The 22,090-nt window shown below is 39.9% G+C and overlaps 1 protein-coding gene across 2 annotated transcripts in view; it reads right to left on the bottom strand.

Annotated features, from left to right (window-relative positions):
• CHD2 (chromodomain helicase DNA binding protein 2) overlaps window positions 1–22,090 on the bottom strand; it is a 137,593-nt gene that overhangs the window by 92,169 nt on the left and 23,334 nt on the right. The window contains exons 4-13 of one of the 2 annotated variants that reach the window (XM_049852651.1): window positions 20,065–20,151; window positions 18,325–18,386; window positions 11,174–11,281; window positions 8,728–8,868; window positions 6,493–6,626; window positions 5,383–5,608; window positions 3,771–3,871; window positions 2,732–2,776; window positions 2,380–2,558; window positions 6–130 (exon numbers count right to left, since the gene is read on the bottom strand). In XM_049852651.1, coding sequence (XP_049708608.1) covers window positions 6–130; window positions 2,380–2,558; window positions 2,732–2,776; window positions 3,771–3,871; window positions 5,383–5,608; window positions 6,493–6,626; window positions 8,728–8,868; window positions 11,174–11,281; window positions 18,325–18,386; window positions 20,065–20,151 — 1,208 coding nt within the window. The remainder of the gene's footprint in view (window positions 1–5; window positions 131–2,379; window positions 2,559–2,731; window positions 2,777–3,770; window positions 3,872–5,382; window positions 5,609–6,492; window positions 6,627–8,727; window positions 8,869–11,173; window positions 11,282–18,324; window positions 18,387–20,064; window positions 20,152–22,090) is intronic. The other variant, XM_049852652.1, reaches the window with a different exon arrangement.

Here is a 22,090-nt window from a genome sequence, read left to right as displayed (position 1 = left end):
CCTACTTGCACCAGGAATGAGCAAGCCAGTTGAGACCTTCTAGCTGGTAATCTCGGAGCTCCAGGTTCTCCCCTCCTAAATAGGTCGGCTGTTTCTTTAAAGCCACGAATCGTGGCCTCTGCTTCAGGGCCTGAGAAACAACAATTAACATGAAGCCAAATCTGAACAAAATTTTCTACCTGCTCCTACACTAAAATGTCAGCCCACAGTTTATGTGCTCTACACCAAAGAAAATTGAAATTTCACATCTGAATCACTAACCCGTCCACACCACCACCTCCACCCTCTGCATCATGGTCTATATCCCAGAGCCAGATTTAGTCCTGAAATAAAATATTTTTTAGTTAATCTGCTCCTTTCCTGAAAGAAGTTTGCAAACATGATCCAACGGCACTTATTTTTACACATCATCTGTACCGTACGGCAGTGAACCCAAAAACCAAACCCATTGCCATCGGGTCGTTTCTGACTCACGGCAACCCTATACGTCAGAGTGGAACTGCTGCATAGGGTTTCCAAGGAGCAGCTGGTGGATATGAATTGCCACCCTACTGGTTAGCAGACAAATGCTTAACCACTACACCACCAGGGCTCTGTATGCCAGTGATTTCTGGGCAGGATTATCTTTGTTCTTACTCTATACAGTACAAACAATGCCTCTGGGGAAGTCTGTCAGGGGTTAAACGGGACTTGTAAAATCTCAAAAGCAGCCTACCTACTTTGAACCTCCAACTGTGTCAGTTTGGTTTTCATAGAAAAGGATGCTATTTTCATCTCCAAAGGTTTGAAGAATCCCAGTGGCACAATGGTTAGGCAAACAGCTGCTAACCAAGAGGTTGGTGGTTTGAACCCCCCAGACGCTTAACAGAAGAAAAGACCTGGCAATCTGCTGCTGTAAAGATTACAGCCTAGGAAACCTACCAGACAGTTCCACTCTGTCCTACTGCATCACTATGAGGCAGAATCAACTCAGTGGCACATGACAACAAAAACGAATGTGGATTGTGTAGCCAAATCAGTTTGGACAACAGTAGATTAACAAGTTACATAAATTTCTTTCTTCATGACTTCTCTAAGTCGTTAGATAATATACACGCTTGTATATACCGTGAATTTACAGGAAAAATTTATTCAGGATGCCTCCCGAAGTTATTTGGCCCCAGAATTCTTTTTTAAGGAACATTTCTATAGAGATTAGCACCCTACGGAACCTACTATGAGAAGTATCATTCTGAGGTGTATCTGAAAAGGCTGGTCTTTTGATGGTCTCCGCTCTCCTTGAGTCCAGCTAGCTGCGGACGGTGTCTGATTTCTCACTCTCACCCTCCAAAATCCAGCTGTCCACTCCTGCCAGATCTTCTCCATAACGGTTCTCCCACTGAATCCGTCCATCCCACTGCTACTTCCCTGGTCCTCGCACTAAATCTTCATTCATGAACGTTTATGACATCTTTACCGGCTGGGCCCTCTAGCTTTTATAATTGCTTACCCCAGGCACCTCCACACCACCATTAGATGAAGCTTTCTAAATAAAATACTGGTTTCATCCAGCTGCTCTGCCCAGTAGTGTAGACACCCCAATACGCAGATGATAAAGTCTAAATACCTTTCATGATATTCAAGACATACAACATTTTGACCTAAATGGACTCACCAACATCACCTCCCTTTCCAACCATGGAGTCTGGGAGTACTTCTGTACTATAAGAACATCTTCTTGACAGCTTTCACGGGAGGGCAATACCCTGGACCCCCTCTTGTCTGTCCAGCACCAATCCATTCTTCAAGGGCCAGGGCCAGTTCAAGGCTTCAGTGGCCACTGGAGCTCAGCGACTCCTACCTCTGCACTTTTCTTATCAGGTATTCTGACCCCCAGTCACACACTGTTTCCCACAGACGGTCTGGTGCCCCTAACTAGAATGTCAACTTCTCAAAGACAGAGCCCACATCTGATATGTACTTTCATTCACTCTGAGGACCCTAGCACACCACTTTACAGATGGGATAAATTCCAGAGAAGGGTAGGGATTTGTGCGATCACTCTAGCAAATAAAAGAGTCTTTATGTGCAGTTTGTAACTTAGAATTCAACAACAGCCCCCTTTCCCATTCCTTCTGTTTTATGGTGCTTAAATCCTCTCACGTATTCGCCACAATGTCTCTACTTCTAATTCTGTAAATTTTCAGATTAAAGAAGTCAGCAAAGCTGTGATACACCTCATCCTCTCCCTTTCCTTTAATTATTTTTCTTTCATGTTGAGGTTGAGTCATCTTCTTTCACTTCAGAATGTGCTATCTTCTCTTCCCGATACTGACATGACCCACCCTTTATATCAGTACATCTTTCCCCTGAAAAACCAAGAGGCAGCAATCCCCACACCTTGCATTCTCTTGTTGGGATGGTTTTTGAGTTGTTCCTGCTGTGGAAACTGTCGATGCAGCTCTGGAATTTCTTCCCAATCAGGGCTTCATCTTCCCAGCTACACTCTGAGTATGGCAGTCCCATCCATTTGCACAGATACTCAGGTTCATTTGAAGGTGCAGGCTTCCGACTGTGAGCTATTTCACACAGAAAAATGCACACATCAGGAACCCTTGGTTAAAGGAGGGGAGAGACATTCTGTTTCATGTAAAACCAATGAAATACCATGTGGTAAAACTGTAAATACTTGGCAAAAAATAAACTGCTCTTAAATGCTAAACAACATTTATAAACAGGATCTCTCGCTTACCTGGAAAGTCTGTTTGACCCAATGTAGATTTGCTTGTCTTCACAGCTATAGAAAAGCAAAGTAAGACAGAAAGATGCTATTAACATAACCACAAAAAAAAAGTCATGACTAAAAATACCAGATCACAGCCACCCAGCATGCAAGTACGCTCTACTATCTCACATCTTGAAAAAATAAAAAACTGCCTTTAACATCCCTCTCTAGCTACAAATCCATTTCTGGTCTCCTTTACAATGTAACTCCTCAGAAGAGTTGTTTCTTGCCACTGTCTCTATCGACTCCCTCTCATTCCCTCCTGCACCCACCCCAATCAGGCCTGCATCCACCAGGCCATGAATCTACCTCACCTGTGCCACGCCTACTGCCAAACTCAAGGGTAGTCTCAGTCCTCATGGCATTGACTATACAGCTTCTTCCTTCTCGAGCCATGCAAATGCTTGGCTTCCAGTACACTTCTCTCTTGGCTCTCCTCCTTCTCTCTCACTGGCTGCTCCTTCTCAGTCTCCTTTGCTGATTTCTCCTCCTCTTTCTGACTTCCGAAACCTGGAATGCCCTCAGACTTCCTTTCATACCATGCATACTCTATGTCTAGTGATGTCATGAAATCTTTGGCTTGAAATACCATCTATATATGGATAATTATCAATTTAAACCTCCAGTCCCAGACCAAGAGTTCTGAACTCCAGGCTCACATGTGCTACCACTCCACAATACTCTCCACTTAGATGACTAAGTAGTATATTGAACTTACAAATATCAAACTGAGTTCCTGATTGCCACTTCAGAATCAGCCTCTCCTTTAATCTGTCCATTTCAGTCAACGGAAAACCTGAGCAGCATCCTTGACGCCTCTTCCTCTCATCCCCCTTATCCAAACTTACCAGCAAATCTTGCTAGCTTTTCCTTCAAAATACATCTAGGCCATGTGTCTATTCTCAAGAAGTAAGCCTACAAAACACACTTATTTACATTACTCCCAAAAGCAAGAGCCATTATTCCTTGGCTCCAATACTGCTAAAATAAGTTTCCCTGTACTTACCTATTATTCTTTCTACTATCTGATACTGTTTGTTCAACTCTGAGGCCAGCTCTTGTTGGCAGTTGAAATATTCTACATCTTCAGGAGAAACTTTCTCTAACCTTGAGAGCAGAGAGAAAAATTACATACTAATTAGATTCAGGGGATCCATACACATATATCAAGGTGAAAGTCAAAGGTAGTAAATGAGATTTATTTTTTCTTCCTCCTGTCCCTTTAATAGTCTTTCACTAACTAGTAAGTGGGTCAGGGATTTTCCAGGCAACATTCACTTTCAGGAAACAATGAAAAACTTAGAATCACAGCAGGTCACACCAGCTGTTCACCTCTCTAATGTGACCTATCCATAAAGAAACCTAAAAATAACAATGTTGTGTGACAAACTCAGATATCTAAACAAATTAGGATAATGAAGTTGTCTTCCAGGTTTAAAAACAAAACATCCCTTTTCTCATATGTATATGGGTTGTAAAATTGATTTAATGTGGCTTTTTTGGAAAACCAGTTATTCTTAGTTCCAAAAACTTTTAAAAGCAAAATAGCATCAACTTGAAATTAGATTATTACTATTCTTCTGAAGAATTTTTAAATTTCTAATTGCTTTATAACCTGCCCCTAACTTCTTGTTGATAGCTGCCATCAAGTCAGTTCCAACTCATGGCAACTCCATGTGTTACAGGGTAGATCTGCTCCGTACGGCTTTCTTGTCCGTAAATTTAATGGAAGCTGATTGGCAGGCCTTTTCTTCCCCAATACCACTGGGTACTTTAAGTTAGCAGTCAAGGGCAAACTGTCTGTGCCACCTAGGGACCTCGTACCCCAATCGTAAGCATACATATTTTATGAGTAAATACGTGATTTTGCATAGCAGTACATGGGAGTTAGAGCCCATCTGTTCCTAACCCTAACACAAAATAACCTGAGAGGTAGGTCTTCAGGGCGGACTTGATACGTCTTATAACTCAATCTAGGTTTATGTGTCCTGTAGCTCCACATATTTCCCATATGCCATCTAACACACTCAAAGCTGCAAATAAACTAAAAACACAATGGTTGTAGATATTCTCTAGTTGTTTCCTTCATATCATTTTTGGAAGTTGTGTAAAACCAAGATTTCTTTTAAGTGTATCATGGCCCACAGAGTTCTAGGATACCAACTCCTCACATCTAAGCATAACTACGCAAATAACAAAGTGCTTAAGATTTAAGACCATGGGCTCCGGATTCGGGCCGCCAGAATTCAAATCCTGGCTCTACCTGCAGAGTTGTTCACTAGCAAACTCTGTGCCTCACTTTTCCCACGGTACAACACGGGTCGTGGCAGTACAATCTCATAGCTTTATTGTGAGGATTAAAGAGCTAATGGGTGAAAAACGCTCACTTAGCCCAGTTCGTACTATTAAACTCCAAAAACTTGGAGGCTGTATATAAAACTATATAATGTCTTCAGGTCACAATTTTATAAAAATAGAATTGCAAATAGCTCCATGTTCAGATGATCAAAACAGAATTTGAGATCCTAGATAGCCGTGTTCTGCATGCGTTATTTTAAAATCTTCCCTTCTCTCAGGCTGCAAATATATTTTTTTTAAATCCATGATGGAAAATGTACCATTGTTTGATTTCATCCTCTTTCTTCTTGAAGTTCTCTAGTTTTTTTAGGCCCTTCACTTTCTGCTGCTGTAAGGATTCTTCACTCTCCCACGTGCTGTGGATATATGACCAACCCTTCCACTTGATGAGGTACTGGACTTCACCTTCATCCTTTTCAGTGTTAAAGTCACCACTAGGGTCTCCATTAGCTTCAACTGCATATACAGTAGTAGAAGCTCCAGTTGCTGCAAAAGGATTCAGTTAAACTTTAAAGAGAGTTTATTAAACCAGACCTTGAAAAACTTCCCAAGTAAGCAATCTTCTAAAGAGTCTCTTTTTGGATGCGGCACCAAAATGCTTTGATTTGAAATGCACAGAAACTCAAAAATAACAAACGATGGACTAGGTCAATAATTTCAAGTATTTTCAAAAGGCAAACCTGACTTTTACATTTAATAAAATTTGCAGGTGAAATCAAAGAAATTCTTGTGTCCAAACACAGTAAAAATATACCAGGAACATCCTTTTGTTTTAGTCCCTAATAACTCAAAAAATAAATCCCTTTGTCCAAGAATATTGAGAATAGATAAAAATCAAAATATCTCCTCACCTACCAACCTATCCAAAGTTCTCTGTTAACTCTCTTAATCTCAAGTGAAGCCAGAATTTAAGGAAAAAAAAAAAGGAAAAGGCAGTAAGTATTATTCTGGTGTTTCCTTCATGAAAAGATTGCTTTAAAGCACTGAATTACAAGTTATTGCAATGGGATATTTTTAAAAAATTGCACTGTTGTCCAAATATGCATATGAACAGTTCGATACTTTCACAAAGATGATTTCGAAACACCTAATGAAAGCTGGATTTGCTTAATGTTAACGAGCAAGTAGCTCTGCTACGTTATGGCTTTTTAAAACAATACTTATCTTTAATATCTTAATTTTAAAATTCCAAAGACATACTGGACATGTCTCTCTGTCCTCAGCTCTGAAACACAGGACTGGTCCAGAAAGAGACTTCCACATTCCACAACAAACATGGGCACAGACTGAAATATTCACCACTTCAGAATGGAAAACCTGGGCCTTAATAAGTAGTTACAGAAAATAATCTGCTCCCCAAAGACACATACCTCCTTTCTTTCCTAGTCTCGAGTCTAAGACCTTTTCAATAGTTTCACTATTATCTTGCTGTTCATCAAGTCCTTCTCCAGTCATTTCAATAAGGTCATCTGAGTCGGTCTCGAAGTCATCATCTTCTTTATAACTGCATGAGGAATGATGATGATTTAATGAGAAACTGTATTTCCAGAACTAAGCACCACCATTAATAACAGACCAGAATAAGGAACCACATACACCCTTTTGATCCCAACATACTATTTTGTAGATCAGCCATTTAGTAGGTTCATTCCCTACTTAAAGTATTACTGCATATTCACAGATAACTGCAGGAAGGCTAACTCATATTTTAAAATACAAATTTTATTAGTAATACTTTGTGTAAACAAGATACAGAACACTACAAGGACACTTCTATTTTTTCTTGTTTTAAATATCAGATCATTACTATGTACACAAGGAAACAGCCATAAAGAAAATACATAATGAAAGAAAACAATATACTTCATTTGGCCAAAAAAAGAAGCAATATTTTTGTTTTGTTTTGTTTTTTTAATTGTGCCTTAGGTGAAAGTTACAGAGCAAATTAGTTTCTCATTCAAAAATTTATACACGAATTGCTTTGTGACACTGGTTGCAATCCCTGCAATGTGTCAGTACTCTACACCTTTATACCCCAGGTTCCTCGTGTCCATTTTTCCAGTTTTCCTGTCCCTTCCTACTTTCTCATCTTTGTTTTGGGAAGGTGTTACCCATTTGGAAAAGCAATATTTTTAATCTTAAGTTTTCAACCCTTTATTGTGTCTCCCAATTAAAAAAAAAAAGCCCATCGCCATCGAGTCAATTCTGACTCATAGCAACCCTATAGGATAGGGTAGAACTGCCCCATAGGGTTCCCAAAGAGTGCCTGGTGATCTGAACTGCCAACCTTTTGGTTAGAAGCTACAGCACTTAACCACTACGCCACCAGGGTCTCCCTCCCAATAATAAGAATATAAAATTTAAGTACTCCCAAATCGTTGAGAGCGTCAACAAACATACTTCCTCAGAGTCAAGTATTAAAATGTGATCTTCCACCATATATTAACTACAAATGGTTTGGGAGTCACACAAAAGAAAAATACATCCTGGATGCGATACAAGGAGCCCTGGCGGTCAAGTGCTTGGCTACTAACTGAAAGGTCGGCGTTTTGAACCCACCAGCCACTCTGCGGGGAGAAAGATGTAGCAGTCTGCTTCAATAAAGATTACAGCCTTGAAAACCCTATGGGGCAGTTCTACTCTGTCCTCTATAGGGTCAATATAAGTCAGAATCGACTCAACATAAAAAGATTTGGTGTTTTTTTTGGATATAGTACTGTTACAGTAAGAAAAAATGCTAAGCTATGTATCAGCATACTCAAAACCTAGTCCTAACTTTGGAATTATTACTTGGATGTCAGTGAACAAGTTATCAATATCTCTAGGACTCAGTTTCTCCATCTTTAAGCAGACCAAAAGAAACCTGCATATCCTAAAAGAAAATCAAATGCCCTTTAATTCCTGTAAAGTAAAATAGTAATGTCTGCGTGTATCTAATCCTTTATTTCACTTCCTATTAAGGCTTCACTATCCTATCGGTAAGCTCAAAAAATTTATACTCAGACATCAATACATAAGCTGAAACATAGAAGAATCTGTATGATTCACAGAGCAATTCAGAAAGATACGAATGGCTTTCCTGAAAAAACTCTATTATGAAATGAAGATACTGCCACTAAGCCACCACTGACAGAACATGAACTTCGAGCAGTTGTAAAAATGAAGGCTTGGCTTAGTGGGCAGCTCCTGTCTGGAGGGGGATGAGAAGGCAGAGGGGGACAGAAGCTGGCTGAACAGACAGGGGGAACACAGGGTGGAGAGAAGGAGTGTGCCATCTCATTAGGGGGAGAGCAGCTAGAAGTACACAGCAAGGCATATATAAATTTTTGTATCAGAGACTGACTAGATTTGTAAACTTTCACTTAAAGCACAAAACTTAAAAAAAAAAAAAAAAAAAATGAAGGCTTGGGCTGCTGCCACACTTTCCACATCCTCCCTGGCTCAATACCATTCTTTTTGAAAAAGGCTGACCAGATTTATAAATATAGCCTCAGGACACAGGTAATTATTTTTGCCTATCAACTACATTATCTTGGACCCAGCAGAAGCAATTCTGAACCTCCTATCACCTCACACCACTGAAAGACTTCTGGGGCACAATTTACCTAACATTTTTAGCCGCTCGGCGACGAGTCTGCCTCTTGGGGGCTTCATCATCTTCATCCTCGTCATCAGAAGAGTCTTGTTTTCTCCTTTTTCCACGCTGAGGTTTAGGCTGCTTCTTAACACAGGGTTTGGGCACTGGTCTAAAATGAGAAAAGAAAAAGTGGTGAAGTTTTTACTCTATCACTTGGTGTCTACTTCAAATCTACACAACAGTGTTTCTCAGAGCTGTAGTGCCTAGGCAGGATTCGCTCAGGGATTGTAAAAAAATGCACGGTCCTGCGTCCCGCTCACTAAGGTTCTCATTCACTATCAACCTGTGTCTTCAACATGAGCCCAAAGTGATCCCAACGCTTCTAATCCTTAATCATTGACCGGAGATCACTGACAGGGTTCTCAGACAATGGTTCTCCACTGTTTGTTTGGACCACCTGACGTAAAAACACACTTGCAGCTTGTTGCTGATGGTACCTCTTTGGAAGGTAATTTGGAAATATCTATCAGACTTATAAATACAGCAATTCTACTCCTAGCAGTGGATCCTACAGATATACACCCATACAGGCAGGCATAGTAGGTATTCACTGTAGTCAGAACTGCCTCGACAGCAATGGGTTTGGTTTTTGGTTTTGGTGGCATTATTTTCGATAATATAAAAACTAGAAAAACTCTAAATGTTCACCCACTAGAAACTACTTAAAAATAAATTAAATACTACTTAGCCATAAAAATAGCAAGTTTTCTGTGTGTTGATATGAAAAGATTAAGATAGTGAAGGAAAATGTAGAACAAGACACATACTACCTTACCATCTGTGTAAAGGGGGTCAAGAACAAGAAATAACTGCACATTTTTCTTATACATTCACAAAATATACCTGGAAGACTACTAAGAAAGTGTGCTACAGATGTACTGAGACAGACTCTGAGGAGATGGCTCTCTTGGTGATTCCAACACACAGTCAGGACTGAGAGCCACCGTACAGGGGCTTACATAAGGAAATCCCCAAGTAGTCTAGCAATGATGAAAAGGTAAAAGAAGTAGGTGAGAGGAAGGGAGGTGGAAATTCATGACCACATTTCTCTGTTATACCGGCTATAACCAATGCTAGATAGATGATCAGGGAGTCAAAAAAATAATGGATTAAAAAGGAGAAGGCAGAACTGGAGTGATATTCCTGTCCTGAAAGAGCTTAAACTCAGGCCAAAAAAAAGACAAAACTTAGATGAATTTCACTGCTGAGGTGGGAGGGGGTGAAGGAACAACATGCTAGGCCAAGGATCAGCAAACTTTTCCTGAAAATGGCCAGATACTAAAGATTTTAGATTGTAGGTGCTGAGAGGCAATATCAAGGACATTGTATCGATACTTAACTAGAGAATATAAATGTTCTAGAGAACATCTATAATAACTACAGAACACATATATTTTATTGATGAAATTCAATATAAAATAATAACCACTGAGTACTTTTGTTGTGATACACAGCTACTAATGAGAAGAACAGAATTTACTTTGGTTAGTAACATTTCACTTAATTGGCATTCAAATACAGTATCCTCTATCATCAAATCAATTATGAATTTTCATCTATAAAAATCATTCTTAGGTCACAAGCCATACAAAAACAGGTGGTGGGTGGGCAGGACGGATGTGGCCTATAGGCCATAGTTGGCCAACCTCATCCTAATTAACACTGCAAGAAGGTAAACTTCCTGGGGCTTATCTGCCTCCTCCCTCTGTCACACCAGTACCTTTGCGGCCATCTGTCTGATCCAAAGTTACCAAAATTTCCTGATAGCTCAGCCTACCTCCTTCTCTGCATCATCAAAATTCCCTGCTTACTGTTACACAGATTATAGGAACAAAGTAATTAACAGTGAAACAAATGCTTTAAACCTGCCAGTGTTTTAAACTTATGAATCAGTTCTCCTAAAAAGAACGTGGTGAAATATACAGGGAGATTTTTTTTTAAGCGAAGGATACATTTGCCCCTATTTATATCTAGTATGTCATGGAGTAAGACACAATAAATTCACTATCATAGCTACAGAGCCCTGGTGGCACAGTAGTTAAGAGTTCGGCTGCTAACCAGAAGGACGGCAGTTCAATCCACCAGCCCATACCTTGGAAACCCTATGGGGCAGTTCTACTCTATCCTATAGGGTTCTGATGAGTCAGAATCGACCTGATGGCAATGGGTTTGGTTTTTTAGTTTATCAGAGCTACACACCATTTGAACATCCACAATAACTTAGCCCTGTCATCTAATCACTTCCTGATCATGCAGGCTGGCACAACGTGAACCACAAACATTCAAAACCCAGGGTCACAACACACTGTATCCAATCCAATCAATTAAGGTTATCATTCCAGCACTGCGTCATCCCTCTCAACCTAACACAAATTACGCTCGTCCAGAGCAGAGATGCTCAGGCAAATATGTACCTTCTGGGGACGGATTTTCTGGGTTTCACTTTTTTTTGCTCTGGCTCACTCTCTGCACTGGTGCCTTGATCCTGTTCATCTTCTGAGGGCTCCCGTTTCCATTTTTCTCTGCAGTCAAAAAAAAAAAAAAGCAAAATGACCAAAAAAAAAAAATTCTTCCAGGTAAACGATGTCACAAAACCAATTTCAATCTGGCTATCCAAAAGGCAGAACACACATATTTTCAGTATTATGTTAAAAGACCAATTCTAGCTCCATTCAAATTTTGGCTGTGATCCTTCCTGGACTACATGATACCTATTCCTATTTTCTCTTTTTAATAAAAATACATAAAAATAGAAACCAGGATGTATTAAGTCCTTTTTCTGAAAAAAGAAACCGCTATTAAATTTTTCATATTCCATGCTAATTTCCTACTATCATTGACAAGATCAAAGACATAATATACATGAGATCACCGGTTCTTAAATTTTAATATGCATCAGAACCACCTAGAGAGCTTGTTAAAATAGGCTTTTGGGCCCTTGCCACAGAATTGCTGATTCAGTAGCCCTGGGGCAGGATCTTAGAATTTGAATTTTAACAAATTCGCAGATGATACTGATGCTGCTAGCTGGAAACTTCTTTGAGACCCACTGCACTAGATATTTCAACATCTTTATAGAGTATTTGAGGAAACAGTCCCTAAACTTATTTTTCAATGATAAACCTGCCATCTATCAAATAATCTGTTTAGTTAAGGATGTAGTTTCTACCAATTAGCAGGTAAGGTAGGTGATGTTCTTTGCTCCTCGAGATCTTAAAAGGCTTCAAAGAACCGTAACCTATAGGTGTTCTACCACCCCAGTTTTTCAAGCTTACTTGAAAATCAGACAAGTTTATCACAGGGACCTAGCTCAATTCTCGCCTGCTGAAAGAAGTCATAAAAGACCTAGGCAAAAACTTACGGACAAGTACCTAAGGTTTCTCTATAAACAAAAAACCCCTGTGCCTCTGGGTCTGTGCATAGGGAATAAGGTCATGCTAACGATAACTGTCTATAATTGTAAAGTCAAATCAAAACCCGCCATGGGAGAATAGGTCAAAGTAGTAAGTAACGGGAAACCCTGCTGGCATAGTGGTTAAGTGCTACGGCTGCTAACCAAGAAAGAGGTCAGCATCTCAAATCCACCAGGCACTCCTTGGAAACTCTACGGGCAGTTCTACTCTGTTCTGTAGGGTCGCTGTGAGTCGGAATTGACTCGACAGCAGTAGGTGGTAGTAAGTAACAGTGAGATCATGCTGCAGGAAGATGGCCGATCTACAGATTCCTGAGAATCTTCCTGAATGCTGCAGGAGTCACCCTGCACCTGAACTGGCAGAGAGAGACCTCAGGGAAAAACGAAGCCTTCCTTGATAAGGCAGAGCATTGCTCAAGCTCTACCAGCACCAGTGTTTACACAGCCATCTCTCGACCAGTAGTGGGCCTCCTTGCAGGGAGGGCCTTTTTTGTTCCTCTTTATACCAGAGCTTGGAAACCCTGGTGGTGTAGTGGTTAAGTGCTATGGCTGCTAACCAAAGGGTTGGCAGTTCAAATCCACCAGGTGCTCCCTGGAAACTCTATGGGGCAGTTCTACTCTGTCTTACAGGGTCGCCGTAAGTCGGAATCAACTCGATGGCACTTGGCTTGGTTTTTGGTTATACCAGAGCTTAGCACACAGGCATCAAATGGAGATGGTGCTTTGTTAAAGAAATCAATTAAGAAATGAGCCGTTTCCATCTATCAGCCAGACAGGTAGAGTGCTTTCAGAAGTGGACTCATCCTACTTAGCCTACTATCCTTCAATCTCTCTTTAAAACAAAGGCCTCCTTCTATCTAACTACACTCTGGGGACCTATCTTATTCTGTTTTCCTAGAGCCTAGTACAATAAATGTTTGCTAACGAATTTGAGGGATAGAAGGTCATTGCCAGGGAAAAAAGAAAGTAAGATGTCGCAGAACTGGCAGGCTGGCAGGAGTCTGCAGTCTACCCTGGAACACATCCACAACAGCTTACCCTTCAAAAGGGGCTCCCACAGTCAAACTTGAGAGAAGTAGTTTAACAGGTAACAAGCTTGAAAGAACATTACCAATTAAGACCCAAGGGAGAAGAGCTCAGATGGGAAGTATTAGTTCTAATTTCCGTAACTCCTCAGGAACTGAGACTGCTGAACCACCACGGCCAACGAGGTACACTTCTACAATTGCGGGAAATGAAAATGACAGCAAAAACTGAGAGAACAGATGTTGAAGCTAGGGCTTTCCAATGAAGTTACAGATCTACAGCCTTATGGACAATCAGAGGGACTTAACAAAACCAAACCCACTGCTGTCCAGTCGATTCCGATTCATAGCGACCCTATAGGACAGCGTAGAACTGCCCCATGGAGTTTCCAGGGAGCACCTGGTGGATTTGAACTGCCGACCTTTTTGGTTAGCAGCCATAGCACTTAACAACTACACCATCAGGGTTTCCCAGAGGAACTTAGAATCACCAAATATGAGTGGAAAAAAACCTTAGCAAATCAACTGGTTCCATGCCCTCATCCCTGAGAAGGAAACTGAAACCCAGTGAGAATAAGCTGCTTGCCCACGTGGTAAACCCCCCGCTACTGCCAACCATAACCACTGAGGACCAAAGAATCTGGAAAAACTAAAACCACCCTTTTACGATCTGAGAGAATCTGAACAACTGGCCCGATTTTTAAAAGGCCTCATTAAATTCGTGTGTATGTGTGTTTGAAATCTTGTTTCAACTTCCAAGAATGGGAAGGAAGAAAGCGAATTAGAATCAGAAGAAAGTAAATTACTAAATCACTTTGTAGCAGGGCTGTAGTGAGAAGATTAGTTATTCCGTACCTCCCAATTGTGAGGATTTACAGGGCTCTGTAGCATGTTAAATGGTGGCCCACTCCTAGATTGCTGACTTCTTACAAAATGTAAATTTTTATGAGGAAGACTCCTTCACTAAGGCGTACATTGTAAGTGGGGCTACAATGAAGAGGAGTCCAAGATATGAAAACCTGAGTAAAAAATGTTTCATATATCAAAGGAGACTGGAATTGCCAGAGCAAGCCCTAATAGGAGTTAGAAGGGAATCAACGGAATTTTTTCCAAAATTTTGGAAGCTGGGGAGGAAACACCCACATTTGGCCACTGAGGCCCCAAGGCAATGTAAACAAGCATGAAAAAGTCAGGATTCAAGTCAGCTGGGTATATAGTCTTCCTTTTTTGGGAAAAGTTGGTTGACAGGAACCTAGAGAGGCACATAAGGATCTGAACAACCGTTATGAGCAGCATGAACAAAAGCTACTTTTTAAACATAACAGACCTGAACTCTGGCCAAGAGTTGCTGGCCTGCCATTCACTGTCTCCAAGAGCCCAAAGAAGATAATTCCTTTCTCTTCCACTTTAGAAGGCAAACTGGGAAAAAGGGGGCAGTAGCTGCTTTAAAGCCTTCGATTATCAGCAGACTGCTGCAGAGAGGACGCCCTTCATGAACAGGCTCCAGTGAAGAAGGGAAAGCTGGGGCTAACAGGGATTCCCTTCCACTGCGTCACAGGTATGTGACAAAATCTTGATTTAAAACCAAAACCCACTGCCCTTGAGTCGATTCGATTCCGACTCATAGTGACCAGCAGGACAGAGTACAACTGCCCCATAGGGTTTCCACGGCTGTAACCTTTTAAAAAAACAGACTTCCACATCTTTCTCCTGTGGAGCGGCTGGTGGATTTGAACTGCCCCATCTTTTGGTTAGCAACCTAGCGCTTAACCACTGTGCCACCAGGGCTCCTTTGATGCGAAACAGTGAGAAAAAATAACTATGATCCCAGAAAAACAATTTCATGTGATTACGGCTAAGATATTTTAAAAACTCCAGTTGGAATAAAGGGTTTTGGAGCCATGATAGAGTGGTTTAAAGCACTACTAGGACCAAGACGAATCAGCAAAAATTCCATACGGCATTTGCCAAATTTGGATACGTTAATAGGTATTATATGAAAAAAGGGTTAAATGATCAAACAGCACAAGCGGGTTAAATAAAAGTTTTGTTTGTCTGACTGTAAGTCAGGGGTTGCAATGTCAAATGCCCACTGGGGCCAGCTAAGTCCTGTAAATGGGGCAGAATGTCACCTTTGTCCAAAGGTGACAAAGATTGTACAGTCCCAAGCTACTGTTATATTGGTCAATATTGACAAATTTTTTTTTTTTTAAGAGACTATAAATCTAGATTCTTATGTACCATCTCTCAATTTTCATGTTGGCAACTAGTAAAACTGTATTCTTCAAAAATATCAAAGTCATAAAAGCAAAGAAAGGCTGTCAAACTGCTACAGATTAAAGAAACATGACAACCAATGCAACACCTGTAGTGGAGACTAAGAAATGGTATAAAAGACATTACTGGAATTGAAACATAAAAATGTTTGAAATGGCACATGTTGTTATATATATTTTACTACGATAAAAAAATAAAAATTTTAATAAGTCATTATGAGGTCAAATGATAAAACTGGACTATGAATGAGACAAAAGTATTGTAGCAATGTTAAAACTACTGAAGTTGAAACTGCACCAGGTTTTTCAGAGAGACCATCCTTATTCTTAGGAAATACAAACTTAAGTGTTAGGAGTAAAAGGCCATGATGTACGAAACTTACTTTCAAATGGTTCAGAAAAATACATTATGTGTGGACACAGACGAACAGAGGCTGTACTCAGAACGATCAATGGGGTAAAACGTCAACCATAGGTGAATCTGGGTTAAGTACACAGGCTTTCTTTGTACTGCTTTTATTCTTGCAATGTTTCTAAAGTTTGGGATTCATTCAAAAAAAAAAAAAAAAAATCAAATTTCTTTAAAAAAAAAAAAAAAGCCTAAAATCTGGGAGTACAACCTCCAGGGTTTCAGCACGGCACGCATTTCCCCACGCTAACATTTCATATTTCCACTCCTTTGAGTGAATCTCTCTCTCAATTCTGAAGCTCACACCTGCTCAGATCACACACAGCCCCTGCAGTGCTGCACATTGCAACTGGATTATGTTAGCAGCTGGAGGGCCTCCTCTCAACAACCTTCTTTCAGGAATCAAAACTGCCTCAGAAGAGGTCCCTGTAAGGCCACAGTACTCACCCGCTGCCCAGAGGATGGCAGGAAGCCCAGTGCCCAAACACACAGCATGAAAACTACTTCAGTGCATGGCAAGTCCCTAAGAAAAAAACCCGGGTAGGGAAGCAGGATACAGAGGAGACATAAACCACCAAGCAAGTAATTACAAGGTTCTACTCAGCAGAAGGGTCCTGAAAGCTTCTGAGAGCTGTCCACTTTGGGGCACTTTTAGAATTGATAGGAGAGGAAGAACAAGTACAGGAGTTGGACACCAGAGACAGTCTGATATGTTATACAGAAAAACAATTTTAAATGCTGCCTTTTGTCCACACAGGTAAGGCCATTCAAATGGAACACGGAAGGCTTCAAGCAGAGCACCATTTAGATCCCACTCAGGAAATGAGCAGAATGCAACCAGATGGTCGAGGAAAAGAGAACGCGCATGGACTTCCCAGAGTGTGGCCAGGACTGACATTTCAGGAAAGGCCCCGATAACAGACTAATAAGCAGGGAAGGGTGTCTCCCAAGCAGCCCATGAGACTGGGATAGAACAAAAGCCTTGTAAGATACCAAGCAAGAAATGCAGGTTTGCTCACAGCTCCTACTCCTCCAACTCTAAGCAAATATTTAAAACACAAAGGAAAACTGGATGTAATCTAGGAAGGACAATATTAAATTCTTGACTTTTCTTTCAAGTACTTTAATAATCTACCTTGAGTGTCACAAAATCTCAGCCTAGTTTTTAATAACCCTGTTAAGTAGGCAGAATAAGTATTATTCTATTTTGGGAACGAGGAAATGGGTTTAGAAAACTCACATTGCTTGCCTTAGGCCAAATAAATTATTAAAGACTACTAACACTTTAGAACAGAGAATATTCAACAGGGGCTCTTAAGAGGGGCTACAGATAGTTGTTTAAGTTAAGAACCACTGGAATTTGTGTGTAAAGTTTTGAATATCTACAGTTTTCTAAGAAGGTCTGTAGAATTTAGATTACCAAAGAGATTCACACCCCCTCAAAAATATTTTAAAAATTATTTCTCAAAAAAAGTAATTTTTTCACTAAAAGTAGTATTTTTAAACAACATTAAGAAAATATTGAGGATATATAATCTATGTTACAAAGTAATGTCACCATCTACCTGAGACCAAAGGACAACAAATGCCCAACAGCAAAGATAAGAAAGCAGGAAGGGGCAAGAAAACCAGACAAATGGAAATGCGGAACCCAGGGTGATAATGGGGAGAGTGTTGACACACTGCAGGGATTCCAACCAATGTCATGGAACAATTTGTTTATAAACTATTGAATGGAAAACTAATTTGCTCTGTAAATCTTCACCTAAAGCACAATAAAAAAAGTAATTTCACATAAGCCCAAGAATAAAACCAAAACCAAACCCACTGCCGTCAAGTCGATTCCAACTCATAGTGACCCTACAAGGCAGGGTAGAACCGCTCCACAGGGTTCCCAAGGAGTGCCTGGTGGATTTGAACTGCCAAACTTTTGGTTAGCAGCCCAACACTTAACCACTACAGCATCAGCCCAAGAATAATATCCAGTTAATATAATTTTTCCACGCCAAGATAAAAATGAAAAATGACAAACTTAAAACTATGCCTTGATTAACCAGAATAGAGATAAGTGTTTGAACACTTACCTACATATTTGTATTTGTACACCTAATTATTTTTGCAAAGAAAATAGGTGGGCTAACTGGCCTAATCAAATGAAGATTCTGGGGTTTGCTTCAAGAAATAGTCCAAACACATGTGGACCCCCCCCACCCTTCCGTGTGTTAAACTGAGAATCTTGGACTTAAAATGCTGCTGCTGAAGCAGTCAAGGTGAACAGAAACCCAAGCTAGTGAGAGAGACAGAAGCAAACTCCCAGACCTGGGGTAGGCTAAAGACACAACGAAGGCAGTCCCCAAAATGCTGACCTGTCCCTACACAGGTTCATTGTAGGAAAAAAACTCAAGACTACTAGGTTAAGGAATTTCCCCCATGAAAGACTTACTGTTTTTTCAGCTGCCTCTGGCCTCTTCTTTTTGGGCTCCCACTCTCAGACCCGCTACTTGCCTTCAGTGTGTGAGGGGGAGAAAATGATTACAGACTTTAATTACAGTTCTTAGGGACAACACTCTGCCCCGGTTCAACAATCTACTCAACATAGCATTATTCAGTACAGGCTTTTAGATGGAAAAAAACCTAAGCACTTGTTCAGTGGTACTCACTCTTCTTTTGCATTGAAAATTAACATCTGTCATTCACGAGCTGTCTCTAAAGCCAGCAAATACTTGCCATAGCTTGACTTCCAGACCACCACTGTCTAATAAAATGTTCTGCAATGATGGAAATGTTCTATATCTGCACTGTCCAGTATGGTAGCCACCAGCCACACATGACTACTGATCATTTGAAACGAGGCTAGTATGGAACTGTTAATTTTATTTAATATAGATTCCAAAAACCACATGCGGCCAGTGGTGACCATACTGGATACCACAGGCCTAGAACAGCAAATGAAAATGCCACGATAGTTAGTTAGTGTGCCATTAAAGGCAGTAGATACTGAGGCATTTCATTTTAAACTCATGAAAGAATAGGTCCAATCATGAGCCAATAGTGCTCTGCCTACATCAATAGGTTAAGGGAAGTCTACAGACACAGGCACTGAACAGCTCTTTTAACCAAAATTAAACAAAATGGTAAACCACTCCTACTGCTGTCAGTCTCATGCCCTATAAAGAAAGTGTTTATTTATACAGAAAGAAAGAAAAGATTTCTACAACTGTGTAATTGCTGTAACAAATATGTCCCAGTAACTCAGTCCTGGACACTATGGAAAAAGCAAGTCAAAGAAAACCAGCTCAGAGATCACTCAAAATAAAACATCACAAACGCAATGCAGATGTCAGAGTGAATTAGATTTTTAAAGTACATTTACTAAAAACCCACCTGCAACTCACTAACCTATAGCTATCACTATTTAACTCTCACCAGAAGGATGTTACATAGCTAAGAACAGCACAGTCCTCCTAAGAATACAGAAAGGGGACGTTTTACTGAGAGACAAAAGAGCACCTATTCAGAATCTAGTCCATAAACCTAATTAATACATAGGTTAAGAATCCACAAATATCACACAAACTGAGAAAGGTGAGAGAAGCCTGAGTCTACAGAGAGACGAGAATCTAGTACCTAAAACCAACTTTAAAAATCAGCTCTATTCAATCTCTGACAGTAAGAGACTATATTTGAAACACATTTTATTTAAAAGAAACTGACTATGCCACACTAAAAATGAACCAGGAAACCAAATTTAAGGAAATTACTTAAATTAAGCACACTCTTTTTTTTTCCTTCCTCAGAAATAAATCTGAAACTATTTCCATTATTGTATTTGTTTACCAAGCAAACAATTCGTTTAACAAAATCTAGGAGATTTAGGGGCTAGAGGTTTTAAAAAGTTATGCTACAATTAACTATGAGAAACTTTAAATAAAAAAATAAATAACAAAAATAAGAATTTGAGGCCAGTTCTATATAATATTCTACTAAACGTTCGCTATTACATAATCTTTCTGGTAAGTTTCTTTTTCATTAAATTAACATCTTACCTCAGTAGATATATTCATAGAAAGCTCACATTAGAGTCACAAAACTCCCAAGCCTGAAGGTTACAGTCTTGTTAGTCAGAATGGATGGGTTAAGACGGAGTTTAAATGTATCCCCTTAAAACTTTTTTTTTCCTTACCTCTTCCTTAATGTTAAAACGTGATGGTTCTTGTCTGCTTCGGTTTGACCGCCTAACCCCATAAACATCAGGGTATTCTTCCCACATCTGTAAAATTAACAGACCATCAATGAATCACTTCCTTGACCTCCATTTACTATCTTCCTTACTCACATTGTTGTTACTATTCTCCTTACTGGAATATTTATTTTAAGAAAATTTAAGTGACTAAATATCAAGAGTTATTAGTTTTGTCCATGAGACAACAAACACCATCTTTAAAAAGCATAAGGTGTATTACCCTAGAACACGTTAAAGTTTAACAATGCCTCTTCCTTACTTAAATGGTTATTAAACTGCTTGGTACCCTGTTCACCCGTCATTAAAACACACACTTACAGTTAAATAATATGGCCGAGTAAGATAGCCATTGCTTCCCCTAAAGACAAACGCTGTTTCAATTTTGACTGCACACTGACTCATTTGAGGAACTCGAAAAACAAGATGCAGGGCCCCACCAAGTCTGATTAAATAAGAATCACGACATTTGTGTATTTAAGTTCCTCCAGTCATATAACATCTCACACACATAACAACTGGGTATTTCTAATACTTGGCTCAAAGTGCTCAGAATGAGAACCACTGCCACCCTCTCTCTAGCACATCTAATTTTATTCTCTAGCATGAATTAACCCTTTGCCTGTAAGTCTGGATTTTAGTAACAATCCTCACGAGTGATCCAAAAAGTAAAGTTTAGAGGAAGGGCCACCAAATCTATAGAAAATGCCTCTCCCCTAAAATGATCAGAGTCTAACTCCAATCTCCCTCCCCTTCCCATTGATAGCTAGTGCTAAGTGTGACGTGTCCTCTCTTAATGAAATCGTACAAAGATAAAATGAAATCCAACAGATTACAGGGACACTAACATGAAGATGTCTAGTAGGAACTAAACATGCAGAAGAGATGCCTGAAAGCCAAGATCAGACATATGGGTTTGTCATCAAAGCGCAGGTGACTGAAAAATGTTGACTTGGCAAATGTTGGCTGGATACATTTTCACAACAACAACAACAAAAAAAAACCCACAGACGACAGCTAATGTCTTGAAAGTATTTGTGAATGTGAGGCCCAAGGGGAGATACCACCAGCTGAGACTCACAAAATATTCAGTTAGAAGTGTGAAAAGTAAACCCCCCCAAAAAACCAAATTGATGGAAGAAGACCCAGAAAAACACAATGTCACTAAGCTAAGGAAGGATGTTATCAAGAGTCCTTTTAAATAAAAAATTTTAAATAAAATATAAATTAAAAATGCTGGCATGAGATGAAAACAAGGTCTCAAAACACAGCAAGCAGGATGACAAAGAAAGAGGGATTTCAGAACTAGAATCCAATGTAATCATGTAAGCCTGTGTCCTCAGTGTAGAGGTGCAAACAGCGTAATAACCTTAGAATAAGACCTTGGCGGCGAGCACAAAAGGCCCAACCGGAGGAGTTAAGAATAACCAAGTGGTAGGAAACATAGGGAAGAAGCAACAAACAGCACACTCTGAACAGTTCGGAGCTTCTGGACCTCTGCTAGAGCTGTATTTATTTCACTCAACACCGGTTTTTACGGAGCTTCTATCAAGTGGGGGACTAAGTCATTACAGTTTCACTGTACCAATTACAGTTTTATCATTTTAAAATACTAACTCGGCATTCTGGCTTAACTGCCAGGACTTACTATAATATACACTGTAATGCTTACATAGACCCTAAAAACACCTGGTGTTCTTACTTGTCCTTTTGAGGGCCAATGTCTAATTCAACTCTTCTGTGAAAAGCTACCATTGAAAAGCGAGTGTTTATAGAAAATAAAGAGCCTCTTTTAAAAGTTCTCGTTTTGGAAAAATGATCTTTAAAGGCACAGCCCATTCTGGCTCCCTAGTCTTCCAAAGAACCAGTAGATGGATCCGAGTATAAAAAATTAATTTAAATAAAAACCCGATGCTGTCGAGTCGATTCCGACTCTCAGGGACCCTACTGGACAGAGTAGAAGTTTCCC

The sequence above is a fragment of the Elephas maximus genome, chromosome 13 (assembly GCF_024166365.1).
Source record: "Elephas maximus indicus isolate mEleMax1 chromosome 13, mEleMax1 primary haplotype, whole genome shotgun sequence".
NCBI lineage: Eukaryota > Metazoa > Chordata > Mammalia > Proboscidea > Elephantidae > Elephas > Elephas maximus.
The sequence above is the reverse complement of the archived record's forward strand: the minus strand, read 5'-3'. Positions and strand labels throughout refer to the sequence as shown.